General features: G+C 33.0%; 1 protein-coding gene across 1 annotated transcript in view; it reads right to left on the reverse strand.

Annotated features, from left to right (window-relative positions):
* LOC148933649 (uncharacterized) overlaps window positions 1-13,059 on the reverse strand; it is a 36,162-nt gene that overhangs the window by 22,482 nt on the left and 621 nt on the right. The window contains exons 2-7 of the mRNA XM_089060970.1: window positions 11,765-12,510; window positions 11,001-11,591; window positions 10,445-10,925; window positions 10,176-10,363; window positions 9,860-10,045; window positions 9,566-9,679 (exon numbers count right to left, since the gene is read on the reverse strand). Coding sequence (XP_088917096.1) covers window positions 9,566-9,679; window positions 9,860-10,045; window positions 10,176-10,363; window positions 10,445-10,925; window positions 11,001-11,591; window positions 11,765-12,510 — 2,306 coding nt within the window. The remainder of the gene's footprint in view (window positions 1-9,565; window positions 9,680-9,859; window positions 10,046-10,175; window positions 10,364-10,444; window positions 10,926-11,000; window positions 11,592-11,764; window positions 12,511-13,059) is intronic.

Genomic DNA, 13,059 nt, shown 5'->3' on the forward strand with positions numbered 1-13,059 from the left:
AGGATAGAAGGAGGAATTCTCATAACCCGAGGCTTCAGTGGTTTGGCAATAACTTAAGAGAGAATCGGTCCTAACATCCCTGGTGAGGAATGAGTGATCGAGTGAATCTAACAATTGGGGAAGTAAAAGGCTATCTTGACGAGCTGACAGGTTGGCTAGGTAGAGGGGAGAAAAAGGCCTATTTGGAGGAGTGCAGCCTGTTGGATTGACCTTAATCTTGTGGGGACGGTTGTCTAAAAGTTGAAACCAGTTCATGCATATGTGTTTATGTGTTTTCATCTTATGTGATTATGTATTCTTTGTTTTAGTGTCTAAGTGTAGTAGTTTTGTCTAGAGTCTGTAGAGTCGGTCAAGGGGATAACCATGCCTGAAATTCGCCTTATTCTTCTTTTCTTCTTGTCTTTATACTTGAGGACAAGTATGGTTTAAGTGTGAGCAGTTTGATAAGGCTAATTTCATGCATTGGTTATGTAGTGAAAAACATCACATTTCTGCTGGATCTAACAAGTTTTGTTAAGCCAGGTGTGTGTGTAGCGCTAGATCCAGGAGATGCTGGAGGAGGATATCTAGCGAGGAGCAGGAACGGAATCACGAGGAAAAGCTAGAGGAAGGAAGCCAAAAGCTGAGGGCAATCAAGTCAATCAATACCTCGCTGGGCCCCACCTCGAAGCTTATAAATAAAGGAGTGCGCAACAAGAATGGTAGATCGGTTACACTCCACACACAGTCACGCTCTTAGCACACACACTAGGGATATGGGAAATTGGGGGTGGTTTTCGTTTTCAGGAGTCTCGTATCAGTGCATCACCGTCCCTTGAGGGCGAAGAAACAATTGTTCTTTTAAAATTTCTGTTTGGTACTCAGTTCAGTCTCGAACTTCACGTTTGGAAGTCGAGCTTGTTGTTTTGTTGCTGAATCAGTTTATCCGTTCTGTTTACATTTGATTTGCTTTGATGAAGTTAGATTTCGTGTTGATTATTATGACGCTTGCTATTTTGGTTTGTTTATTTGAGATGTTCTCTTGAATTTGTTGCTGAATATTTTAGGAGATTCGAGAATCGTGGTATTGAAGTTGTGTTCGGTTGGATTTTTGTTCGGATGCTTGGATCCGGAGTGGATTTAGCATCCGAAGTGTGGATCTGAACAGGGGAGGTGAAATTTGTGCATGAGATTATGGGGAATTTGTTCTGCTTGGTTTGCTTCGTCTAGTAGTTTAATTTCCGTCGTTGTTTAGTTTTCTGTTAAGATTATGCCTCCGATCTACATCTGAGTTTGTTTTTCTTGATCTCTGCATTTATTTGTGTTCGTTGAAGAAGATGAAGTCATTTTCAGTTGATGCTTTAGTTAGTTAGGCTGCAGATTCGATTCTGTCCGTACTTACCTTTTTCAGAGTTTGGTCCCCACTTGTTTTAATCTCCTTGGTCTAGAGATGTTCGTAGAAGTCCCAGATCTAGTAGTTGATTTGATTTAGTTCTTATACATAATTCATTTTTTGCCTAGATCTAGCAGTTAGCATAGCATACTTTATTTCCAAATTCACTTAGTTAAATTCCTCAACCCAAAATATGCGTGGCAGCAGCCAACCCAAAAATAGTTTCCAATTCTCTACGCATGTATTTTACGAGTCCATCTCTGTGGGATCGATCCCTACTTCCCTGTGCTAGTTTAGTATCTGTGGTTGAGGGTTTTGAAGGTTTGCTTGCGTACCAACGACCAGACTTCCAGTCTTGTGAGTCTCTAGACCTTGTGATCTAGTTGATTTACTGGATCTAGGAAGTGTGTAATTAGAAATTGATAGGATACAGCAAGCAGAAAATCAACTCTTCACATATCAATAATTATTATAACTCATATCATAACTTATGTCAACTACACGTAGAAGCCATATCAATAATTATTATAACTCATATCAACTACACTATAAAGTCATGTCAACAACACTTCACTCATTTTATAAAAATAATATATTGTGATAACTGTTTTACTTATCCATGTGAATAATACATAGAAAACATCTTGATAACAACTTTAAGTCATGTCAACTACACATACTAGCCATGTCAACAAAAGTCAGAATGCATAATAATCATTTTAAAACTAATCCAAAAAATAAGTTAACATCAAACATTAAAATCAGTTTTTGTTCACTTCCTCTTTCTACAACTAAACAACTTCTTGTATTTGTTGTTTAGCTTATACAATTTGTCCATATTTTCTTCCATCCAATCATGAGCTAGTTGTAACATTGGCGATCTCTGGTTATTGTAAATTGATGCAATCATCGTGCAGCAATATCTTCCCCTGAGTATTTGGATAATCTTTAGACTACGCGCAGAGAAGCCGATATCCCAATCACTGCCCTTTTTCCCAACATAGGTCTCCATGTGCCTCATCAAATAGACACCGCAGTCCTTTATGTTTGTGGTTGTGGCCCATTCTAAATTCACAAAGTTGAATGAAGACTTGTTTATATTTTCTGAAAGATCTAGCAATTTCTTCTCTATGAAGTATCGTTCAAACATATCTTTCTGCAAAATATATAAATAATTATTTTAAACTACATGTATAAAGCATTTCAACACAATGTAGAGAATATGTCTATAACATATATAAAAGCATACCAGTAAGCCAATATCAATGTCATAATTCTTCAACGGATCTTTATCTTTAACTGGCTTTATATTATCTATGATGTCAATGATGTTTTTCTTCATCCAATATACTACAAGGTAGTAATGATTATCTGCACAAACTGGGAAGAAGACCTGTATGACATGAAATATATAATTATATACATAGAATACTTGTTCATATTATAACATAGATATCATTTTTAGATGTTATTACCAAATCAATTTTTCTCCAGTTGAAATTTGGTCTTCTTTCAACCTCATTATTTATCTGAGAAATAAAATTTGTCTTTGCTGTCAAAGCATCCCAATTTTCCTGCCGATTTGTTACATTGAAATTCTGCAATTAACATATTTGGTTAGGAAGACATCTGACTCAAATAGTTTACATATAATTTAAGATTACTTACACATGGAGATGTACTCATAAAAAAGCGTGAAAGTGATGTTGTTGGCCTTTCATTTTCTCTGTTGTTCAGGTGTGAAGCCCAAGCATTTATTACACCCACATTAATTTCAACATGGGGCTTCAGTGATAAAAACAATTCCTTGGTCGCCCAAGTAAAATCATCTTCATAAATGCATGCATTTCTGAAATGAAGTTATACAAATGACATATGAACAATATTTATAAATTATGTTTACTTCATAGAAAACTAAAAAAAATTTTAGCTCAATGAAATAATTAAATAATGCATACTCATCTGTTCCTTCTGTTTCTAGTATGTAGTAGTACACAGTTCTTTCATAAGATTCCAGATATGTTTTTGTATCTACAGCTCTGATGTCAACTAGAGAGCCTAGGAATGGGACGGAATGCATTTTATCATCAGACTCTTTCACACTACATTCTGTCAGTGGAATCTCAGAGCATGGAACAACATTCTTCTGTCAGTTCAAATAAAATTCATGTTAGTTTCAATTAAAAATCATGTCAACAACTATTATAATTATGTCAAGTATGGTGCATATTATGTCAACGGCACATACGAGTTATATAAATTACAGTACATACCATCTCTGCTACACACAGATACATATTAACAGCAAATAAAATTCACATCAACAACAATTATAAGACATGTCAACTACACATACAAATAATGTCAATAACAATTATACCCAACTGTCAACCACACTTTCAAGCCATTTTATAAAAACAATACAATATCTAATTTTAGTTTCAGTTACTTCACTTTAACAATATTCTCTTCTTTCTCTTTTCCTTTCTCCTGTTGCTTTGCTTTGTTCATTTCAACATGTGCGTCATCCATTGAACTTGCAGCTGGAGGTGAAATAGTAGAGGCTGATTCACTATTGTTATCACCTACTATGTCTTCTTTTGTTCCTTCTTCTTCTTTTTCTTCAACAGCCTATTAAATTAGTAATTTATAATTAATTCTAAATAACAAAAGACGAGATTTGGCTCTTCCCTTTAGGATCAGAAAATGACAATGTAGAGATATGGATTCTGTTTCTTTCTCTTGTCAACTACAGTACATAATATGTTAACTACTCATAGAGGCTATGTCAACAACACTTATAAGTTATGTCAACTACAAGTAAAAGCCATGTCAATAATTTTTATAAATCATATGAACTACACTATCAAGTCATGTCAACAACATTTCTTTCATTTTATAAAAATAATATAATGGATTTTAGTTATACTTACCTCAACAATATTATTTTCTTTATCCATTTTAACTGAAATATATTACGTTATGTCAATTATATTTTTATCTATAATATGCAGAATATATTTAGAGTTTAAGATAATTATTGTAAATTGCACCTGTACAAGATCTTTCTGATTTTCTATTTCTCTCCTCTTATTACCAGATTCTAGAACAAGTGTTGACATAGGAGACACTGATTCATTATTGACACCACATGTTGTTTTCTCTTTTGATGCTTCTCCTTCTTCTTGTTCTTCATTATCTTGTTCTTCATGTACTTCTTCATTAGCAGTCTATTGAAATAGTCATTTATAATTAATATTAAATTAATTTTAACTTTGAGAAATATATGTAAACAAAATGGTCCATGTCAACTACACGTAGAAGTCATGTCAATAATTATTATATCCTATATCAACTACACTATCAACTCATGTCAATAATTATTATATCTTATATCAACTACACTATCAACTCATGTCAACAACACTTCACTTATTTTATAAAAATTATATACAGTTTAATCTTAGTTTTAGTTACCTCAACAATATTATTTTCTTTATACAGTGGATTTTCTCTGTCCGGTTCACCATGTGTGTCATCTTGGTTCTTCTTATCTTCCTGTTATTTCAATTGAAACACATTATGTTATGTTAATTATATTTTTTTCTATAAAATGCAGAATATCTTTATAGTTTAAGATAGTAATTGTAAATTGTACCTGTTCAAGATCTTTCTGGTTTTCTTTCTCACTCTCCTTGTTATCAGACTCTAGTACAGGAGGTGATATAGGAGACGTTGATTCATTATTGGTGCCACATATGTTGTCCTCTTTTAATCCTTCTTGTTCTTCTTGTCCTTCACTTTGTTGTTTTTCACATACTTCTTCTTCAGCAGTCTATTGAAAAGGTTATTTATAATTAATATTAAATTAATTTCAACTTAGAGAAAAGGTATGTAAACAAAATAATGTACTTACTTTGTTATAGCAATCTCTCCATTTGAAAGTTGGAAATTTAGTCAAATCTTCAAGTTCTTCCTTTTTCTTTTCAACAGTAACTAGTGCTTCACAGATTGTTTTACAGTTGTCAAATGCCTCATTTTTGTCTTGAAGAAATGACTCTGCCAATTTTACACACTTGTCTTCCACAGATTGAACAGAAGTTGTTGGGCTTCCAATTGCAGATCTAGCAATATCACATACTAATCCAAATAGATGATTAGTTTGGACTTGTGTAGGAACTTCTTCAAGGGTTTTTACTAGATTTGTCTTCCCATAATTTATGAGTTGAATGTATTTCATTACATTCTGCATCATATCTTTTGGGACAACGTTTTGGGAAGACCCAACCCCACTGTCAACTACGTGTGGAATCTGTTGTTGAGGCTCCTGCTCCTGCTCCTGCTCCAGATTACGGACATATCTTCTGAAGATAAGTCCATTACCAAATATTCCCACATCTATCTCCTTATCTTCCCTAGCCTGGAGATGTGTGCTTGTCCAGCCTTTCATTAATGGGAATGTGCGAGGAACTGAACGTTTGGCTTGTAAAACTCTATCCATATAGCAGAGCTGCATATAAAATACATATCAATAACAATTATAAGCTATATCAACTACTTATAAAACATTATGTCAGCATTATATTCACTATTAATACTTTAATGTGAAACGTAAAACATACCATGAGCAGAGGAAGTGGTCCTGCAAAAGCTTTCATCTTTTTCCTTGACCAATTTTCCTTTGCAAACTTCAGAACAGACAACGTATACGAACACCAGTTGACATTTCCAATATTGTCCAGATCGTCAACTATTTCCCCAATCTTAGACTTTATTGTTCCACATGTTGATGGCTCAATCAATCCTGATTCTAAAAGTAACAAGAACAATCTTTTGAACCATGACCCTCCTTCACTATCTTCTAACATAAGCTCTTCCACAGCTTTATGGCTAACATTTCCTCCTTCTTTTATTTCACAATGTTTGGCTATATCTCTCATGAAAGACGCATTACTTTTACAGTTATCTCTGGAGTAATTTATCCTACCTCTCGGAAATCCGTATACCAGCTCCACATCGTCCTCTGTTATACTAACACTCCTGCTATTATTTAGCTTTATCTTGCACTCTTTTTCATCAAAACATTTCACCAATTCAAAAGCCAAATAGGTAGGAATGTAATCGATTTTGAAATGAAAAACATTCCCAAAACCCATGTCCTTGACAGCATTAATCTGGGCCTCATTCAATTTTCTCAGTGTTTCAATAAAATACCACGTCTTCCTTTTGACTAGAAGCCTTTTAGAAAAGAAATTACTTTTCTTTTTCTGTTCCTTATTCTCTGTATACATTTCATTCTGTTTTTTACTTCTAATCTCAGAAGCAATTAATGGTCTCTTGTCATTTTTTCTTTTACTTCTAATCTCAGATCTAGTCAACTCATCCCCATCAATTGATGTACTTCTTTTTCTTTTTGTTGTGTTCTTTTTTTCTGGTTTAAAAGCAAGTACAATAAAAATGTTAAAAATATAGTAATATAATGTTAACCATATAACTATCTTGACAACCATTCAAACAAGCTCACATTATGTCAATAATTATTGTATAAAATGCCAATATCACTATTTCATAAAAATGTCAATAATACAGTATTATCATTTCAAAATTTATAGCAACTACAATCATACATATGACAATTGCCATCATACCCTATTGATATACTTTGTAATCCTCTGACCCTTCACATATGAATTCACGTTTGTTTTTCATATCTATTTTATGGAACCATATGACTATGTCAACAACAATTCAAACAAGCATACATTATGTTAATGTTTATTTTATAAAATGTCAATACTACTATGTCTACAGACATCTTTTAATGTCAATAATCATAAAAATTTAAATACATACTACTTAACCTCAGAAATATTCTGCTGCTGTTTTAAAAAAGCAAAACTCGAACTCATCAGATAATTAAATAATGAAACCTAAAAATAAAATCTTTTGAATAATCATACTGTGTTTTTCAAAAGTGAAATTGAAGTCATTCAATTAATAAACCAAAGAAATGTTTAACCTAAATGAGTCGTTTCAGTAATATCTGTTGATTTGCTGTTAACCTCCATTTCTGATATCGTTTTACCAGCAACGGTCGAAGACACTGAATCACTTGTGTTTCTTTCTTCTGTTGACATTCCTAATACTCTAAATCGATTTAGAAACCTAGACAAGAGATGAAATCTGTTAAACGAAGGGTTTGAATACTAGAGAGAAGCAGAAATTTCTTTGAGCGGTAATCTATGTGTGAGAGAGTAGGTGTTAGAGAAATATTTATTATTCTGATTTTTTATGCCTTAGCGGAATAGTTCGTAGAGTACATGGTTTCTTTTCATCCGTTTTATTAGAAAAAAAGGCAGTTGACATTGTTAATATTTGAAAAAAAGGCAGTTGACATGACAATTATTTAGTTATTGGCATTACATAGAGTTTATTTATATTTTCTTTTTTATTTTTCACGTTTAATTTGCTTTATACTGAAATGTATTGTATGACCATAATTCATCAATATCTTCAAAATATTGAGTTATCTAAAATTTTATATGAAGCCTATTGAAAAACTGTTCACATTTATTTAGTTTTTATATGGAAACTATTAACATGTTTTTTATGATAATGGTGCCAATACATATTTAAAATTAAAAAATGAAGAAAAATAGCTATACATTTTTTTTAGTTAAAACAATTGTTTTTGAGCTGTTGACATAAAATTCAAGTTGTTGACATAAAATTCAAGTTGCTTTACTCATTTCATAGTTGATATATTATTATAGGCTCCGTAGTTCAAATCGATATATAATAATTGTTTTACACATCCATCTAAAAAACATGATAATATCAAATATTCAAACGAGTCTTTGTTCAAATCAAAATAAAACAGTTGTTTACTTATTGGTTCTACGACTAAACCATTCCTTGTACTTGTTCTGTAACGCAGATAATCTTTGCCTGTTTGCATTCATCCAGATGTTAGCATGGCATATCATATCCATACACTTCTTGTTGCTCTCTGATGTAAGCATTGCTTCGCAATATCTTCCTCTGAGTACCTGTAGAATTTTCAAGCCGCGTGGAGTAAAGCCAATATCCCAATCCCTTCCCTTCCTGCCAAAGTATGTCTCCATATGTCTCATCGTATAAACACCACTGTCTTCTTTATTGTTGCTTGTGGCCCAATCTAAAGGAATAACCTTGTAAGGAGACTTCTTTATATTCTGTGATAGATCTGTCATGTTATTCTCTACAAAGTATGCCTCAAACATATCTTTCTGCAAATATATAAACAACTAAATTAAAATTTGCATACAAAGCATTTTAGCAAGATACATAAATTATGTCAACAAAAATATAAACATAATGTTAGCTATATTTAAAAAAACATACCAGTATTGCAACATCAAAGCTATACTTTCCCAAGGGATTCTTGTCTCTAGGTGGTTTGGCACTATCAATTATCTCAATTTTGTTCATCCTCATCCAGAATACCACAAGATAGTAATAGCCACTTTTAAAAACAGGGAAGAATACCTGTATTGTATGTTAGATAAAATTAGAGAAAAGAATTTGACAACTCCTGTAGAAAACTATGTAGGTGAAACTGTGAGATCTTTGAACAAAAATAAATTTGTTACCAAATCAATCTTTCTCCAGTCGAAATCTTCTATTGTTCTAATCTCCTGTTCAATTCGCGACACAAAGTTATTCTGGGATTGTAATGGATACCAATGAGGCTGCCGATTTATTATATTCAAATACTGCATTTAACATTTTTTTGTTAGTGAAATTTGTCATCCAAATAGTTGACACAGAAATATAGATTACTCACGCATGGGGATGTTGTCAGAAACAGGCGCGGAGGTGATGATTTTGCCCTTTCTCTTTCCTTGTAGTTCAGGTGTGCTGCCCATACATCAATTACACCTGTACTGATTTCTGAATGGGGTTTCAGAGATGAAAACACTCCTTTGCTTGCCCAAACAAAGCCATTAGTGTAGACACATAAATCACTGAAATGAAAGCGTGCAGAGAACATTTAAATATCATTCATAAATTATGTCAACTGTATGTAAATATAAAAGGATTGTAGAGATTATTCAAAGAATTAAATTATGCATACTCTTTTGTTCCTTCAGTTTCTACTATGTAGTAGTACATATCTCTTTCGTCTGGGTTCAGGGTTGTTTTCATATGTACAGCTCGTATTTCAAATGGTGAGCGTAGCACTGGGCTAGGACGTATTTCAGCACGAGTCCGTTTCTCTCTAGCTTCAGCCAGTGGAATCTCAGAGATCGGAACAGGGTTCAGATGCTGTTGTCATTGAATTTAATATTAGTTGCAATTACAAATCATGTCAACTATATTACACTAACTGTTTCAACAACTAATATGATTATGTCAACTACACTACATATCATGTCAATAACTGTGTCAATTACATTTTAACAACTATTACAAGCAATGTAAACAATAATTCATTCATTTTTTTACCTTGTAAACAATCATTCTTCTTTCCGTGTTTTCAGGAGTTTTTTCTTTTTCCTCACGCATCTTATCTTTCCCTTTATGTTCTTGTATTTGTATGTTGGATTCAGGAGGAGTGTCATCCAGTGTTTCAATACCCTCTCTCATCATATACTCAACAATTGAGCATGCAGCTGCATTCTCCCTGTCTTCCTGAAACTCCATGCTATAAAATGTCAATTATATTTTAATCTATGTCAACTATGATATCCACAATGTCAATAACTAATATAAAATCATATAAAAATATTCAAGAGTTTAATACAATTATTATAAACTGTACCTGTTCATTTATGATATCAACAATAACATTTGTTGCCTTGATTGCTTCTTCATTGTTGCTGATTTCAAAGTCAATACATGCTTTTGATAATAGATGCAAGGCATTTTGTGTTCTTAAGTCTATATCAGCTTCATCTTCTGCTTGAATTTCAAACTCACTTTTCCTATTCTCAAATCCTATAATTGATGCTTCAATATTGACATGTGCAGGAGATTCATTTGTTGGTGATGTCCTATCAGCTTCATCTTCTGCTTGAATTTCCAACTCACTACTCCTGTTTTCAAATTCTATAAGTGATGATTGATTATTGACTTGTCCAGGAGATTTAGTTGTTGGTGATGCCCTATCAGCTTCAACTTCTTCTTGCATTTCCAACTTAGTTTCACTGTTCTCAGATTCCATAATTGATTCTTGAGTATTGACATGTCCACCATATTCAGTATTTGGTGATGACCTATCAGCTTGAACTTGTACTTGAATTTCCATCTCACTTCCTCTGTTCTCAGATGCTAAAACTGATGCTTGCTTGTTGAAATGCTCTAAAGTATTGGCTTCTTGTTGTTGGAGAGATGGGTATGCTGTGTGTGGAGATCCTAATACGGCTGTCAAGATAGGAGAGTTTGATTCATTATCACCATCACACATCATGTTCTCCTTGCTTTGTTCATCTCCTTCAACAGTTTGTCTGACCTCTTCAGGATTATCAACTGGTGATGTAGGTAAATTTTCTCTATTTCTTTCTTCTACAGCCTGTTCAAAAATTATTTCAACAATGTATCTATAAAATTATGTATTAATTTAAATATAGGTTGATTATGTGCTTACTTTATCGAAGAAATCTCCCAATCTGAAAGTTGGAAATTCATTCAAATCTTCAAGTGTTTCGTTTTCTTTTTCAGCATTCCGTATTGAGTCAAATATCGCTTTCCAGTTATCAACAGCAACATTGTCGTCTATATGAAATGACTGGGACAAATGCAGAAAAGTGTCTCTCTCAGATACAACCGGAGATTTCTGGCTTCCAATTGCGCTTCTAGCAATGTCACAAACAAATCCAAATAAATAATTATTCTTGATCTGTGAAGAAGCTTCTTTGAGGACTCTAACAAGATTGGTCCTTCCATCATTTATCTGATTGATGTATTTTAAAACATTTTTCACCATATCTGATGGGAGTATGTTCTGAGAAGAAGACCCCACTCCACTGTCATCTACATCAACTCTTTGTTCTTCATTCTCTTGCTGCTGCTCTTCATTTCGAATGTATCTCTTCTTTACATTTCCTAAACCAAAAACTCCTGCACTAATCTCTCTATCTTCTCTAGCCTGAAGATGCTCACTATTCCATCCTTTCATTAATGGAAATGTCCGAGGAACAGGACGCTTGTCTTGTATAACTCTATCTAAGTAGCAGAGCTGCATATGTTAAAAAATGCATGTCAATTACTATTGTGTCGTGTCAACTAAATACAAAAGCCACTTAAAATAACTAATACAACTTATGTTAATTATAGTACGAGCTATATCAACAACACACACAACATAATGTAATTATGTTAATAATCAACAATGCAAAATGTAAAACATACCATAAGGAAGGGAAGAGTTCCAGCAAATGCATTCTTCTCTGTGATTGACCAATTTTGTTTTGCAAATTTGAGAACAGATATTACATACGAACACCAATTTACATTTCTCATGTTATCCAGATCATCAATTATCTCTCCGATCTTAGATTTTACCATTCCACATGTTGATTGCTCAATCAATGTTGATTCTAGCAATAACAAGAACATTATCTTAAACTGCCTTCCTCCTTGAAGATCATTCAACCTAACATTTAAAACATCGTTATGGTTCACACTTTCTTTTTTCGTACCACATTTCTTTGCTATCTTCCTCATGAAAGCTGCATTACTTTTACACTTATCTCTAGAATAAGTAATGTCACCTCTTGGGAATCCATATACAAGCTCCACATCCTCTTCAGTGATATGAATTTTTTTATCATTGTTAAGCTTTATCTTGCACTTATTCTCTTCAAAAATTTTTAATAATGCTAATGCTAATCTGCTAGGAATGTAATCAATCTTGAAATGTAGGACACTCTCGAAACCCAACTCCTTCACAGAATTAATCTGTTCCTCATTCAGTCTGCTTATTGCATCAACAAAATACATTGGCTTCCTTTTCACTAGAAGCCTTTGAGATAGATTTTCAGCAATAACAATCTGTTTTCCATCTTCTACACTTTTCTTTTGCTTTTTCTTAACAATAATTAACTCTTTCTGAGATACTGAGGTACTCCTTTTTCGCTTAGATGTTCTTCTGTTTTCTGTTTTAAAATCAAACATAATAAATCTATATCAATTATACAAAGTATCATGACAATAACAAGTGTACTCTGTTGACATCAAGTGTGTGTATATTACTAAAATTATTTCATTAGATATACCAATCACAATTAACAGAATTTCAGGCATTAAGTATGCTCTATCATTAAAAGGTATTTTCCATATATAGTTAGAACAATTATATTATTACTATTATGTCAACAATTAAAGTTGACATAACCTGTTGATTATCTTATAAAGTTTATGGCAATTATACTCTGTTTATATAAATATGACTATGTCAACTATTATTTAAACAAGCTTAGAATATGTCAATAGCTATTGACATACTACTACAACCATACATATGTTTTCTACAGCCATCCTAACAGCCATTGAAACAAGCATACCCTATGTCAATAGTTGTTGACATACTACTAACAGCCATCCTAACAGCCATTGAAACAAGCATACCCTATGTCAATAGTTGTTGACATACTACTAACAGCCATCCTAACAGCCATTGAAACAAGCATACCCTATGTCAATAG

Source organism: Salvia hispanica, chromosome 1, assembly GCF_029641045.1.
Source record: "Salvia hispanica isolate PSC_SH4W2 chromosome 1, Shi_PSC_v1, whole genome shotgun sequence".
NCBI classification, from domain to species: domain Eukaryota; kingdom Viridiplantae; phylum Streptophyta; class Magnoliopsida; order Lamiales; family Lamiaceae; genus Salvia; species Salvia hispanica.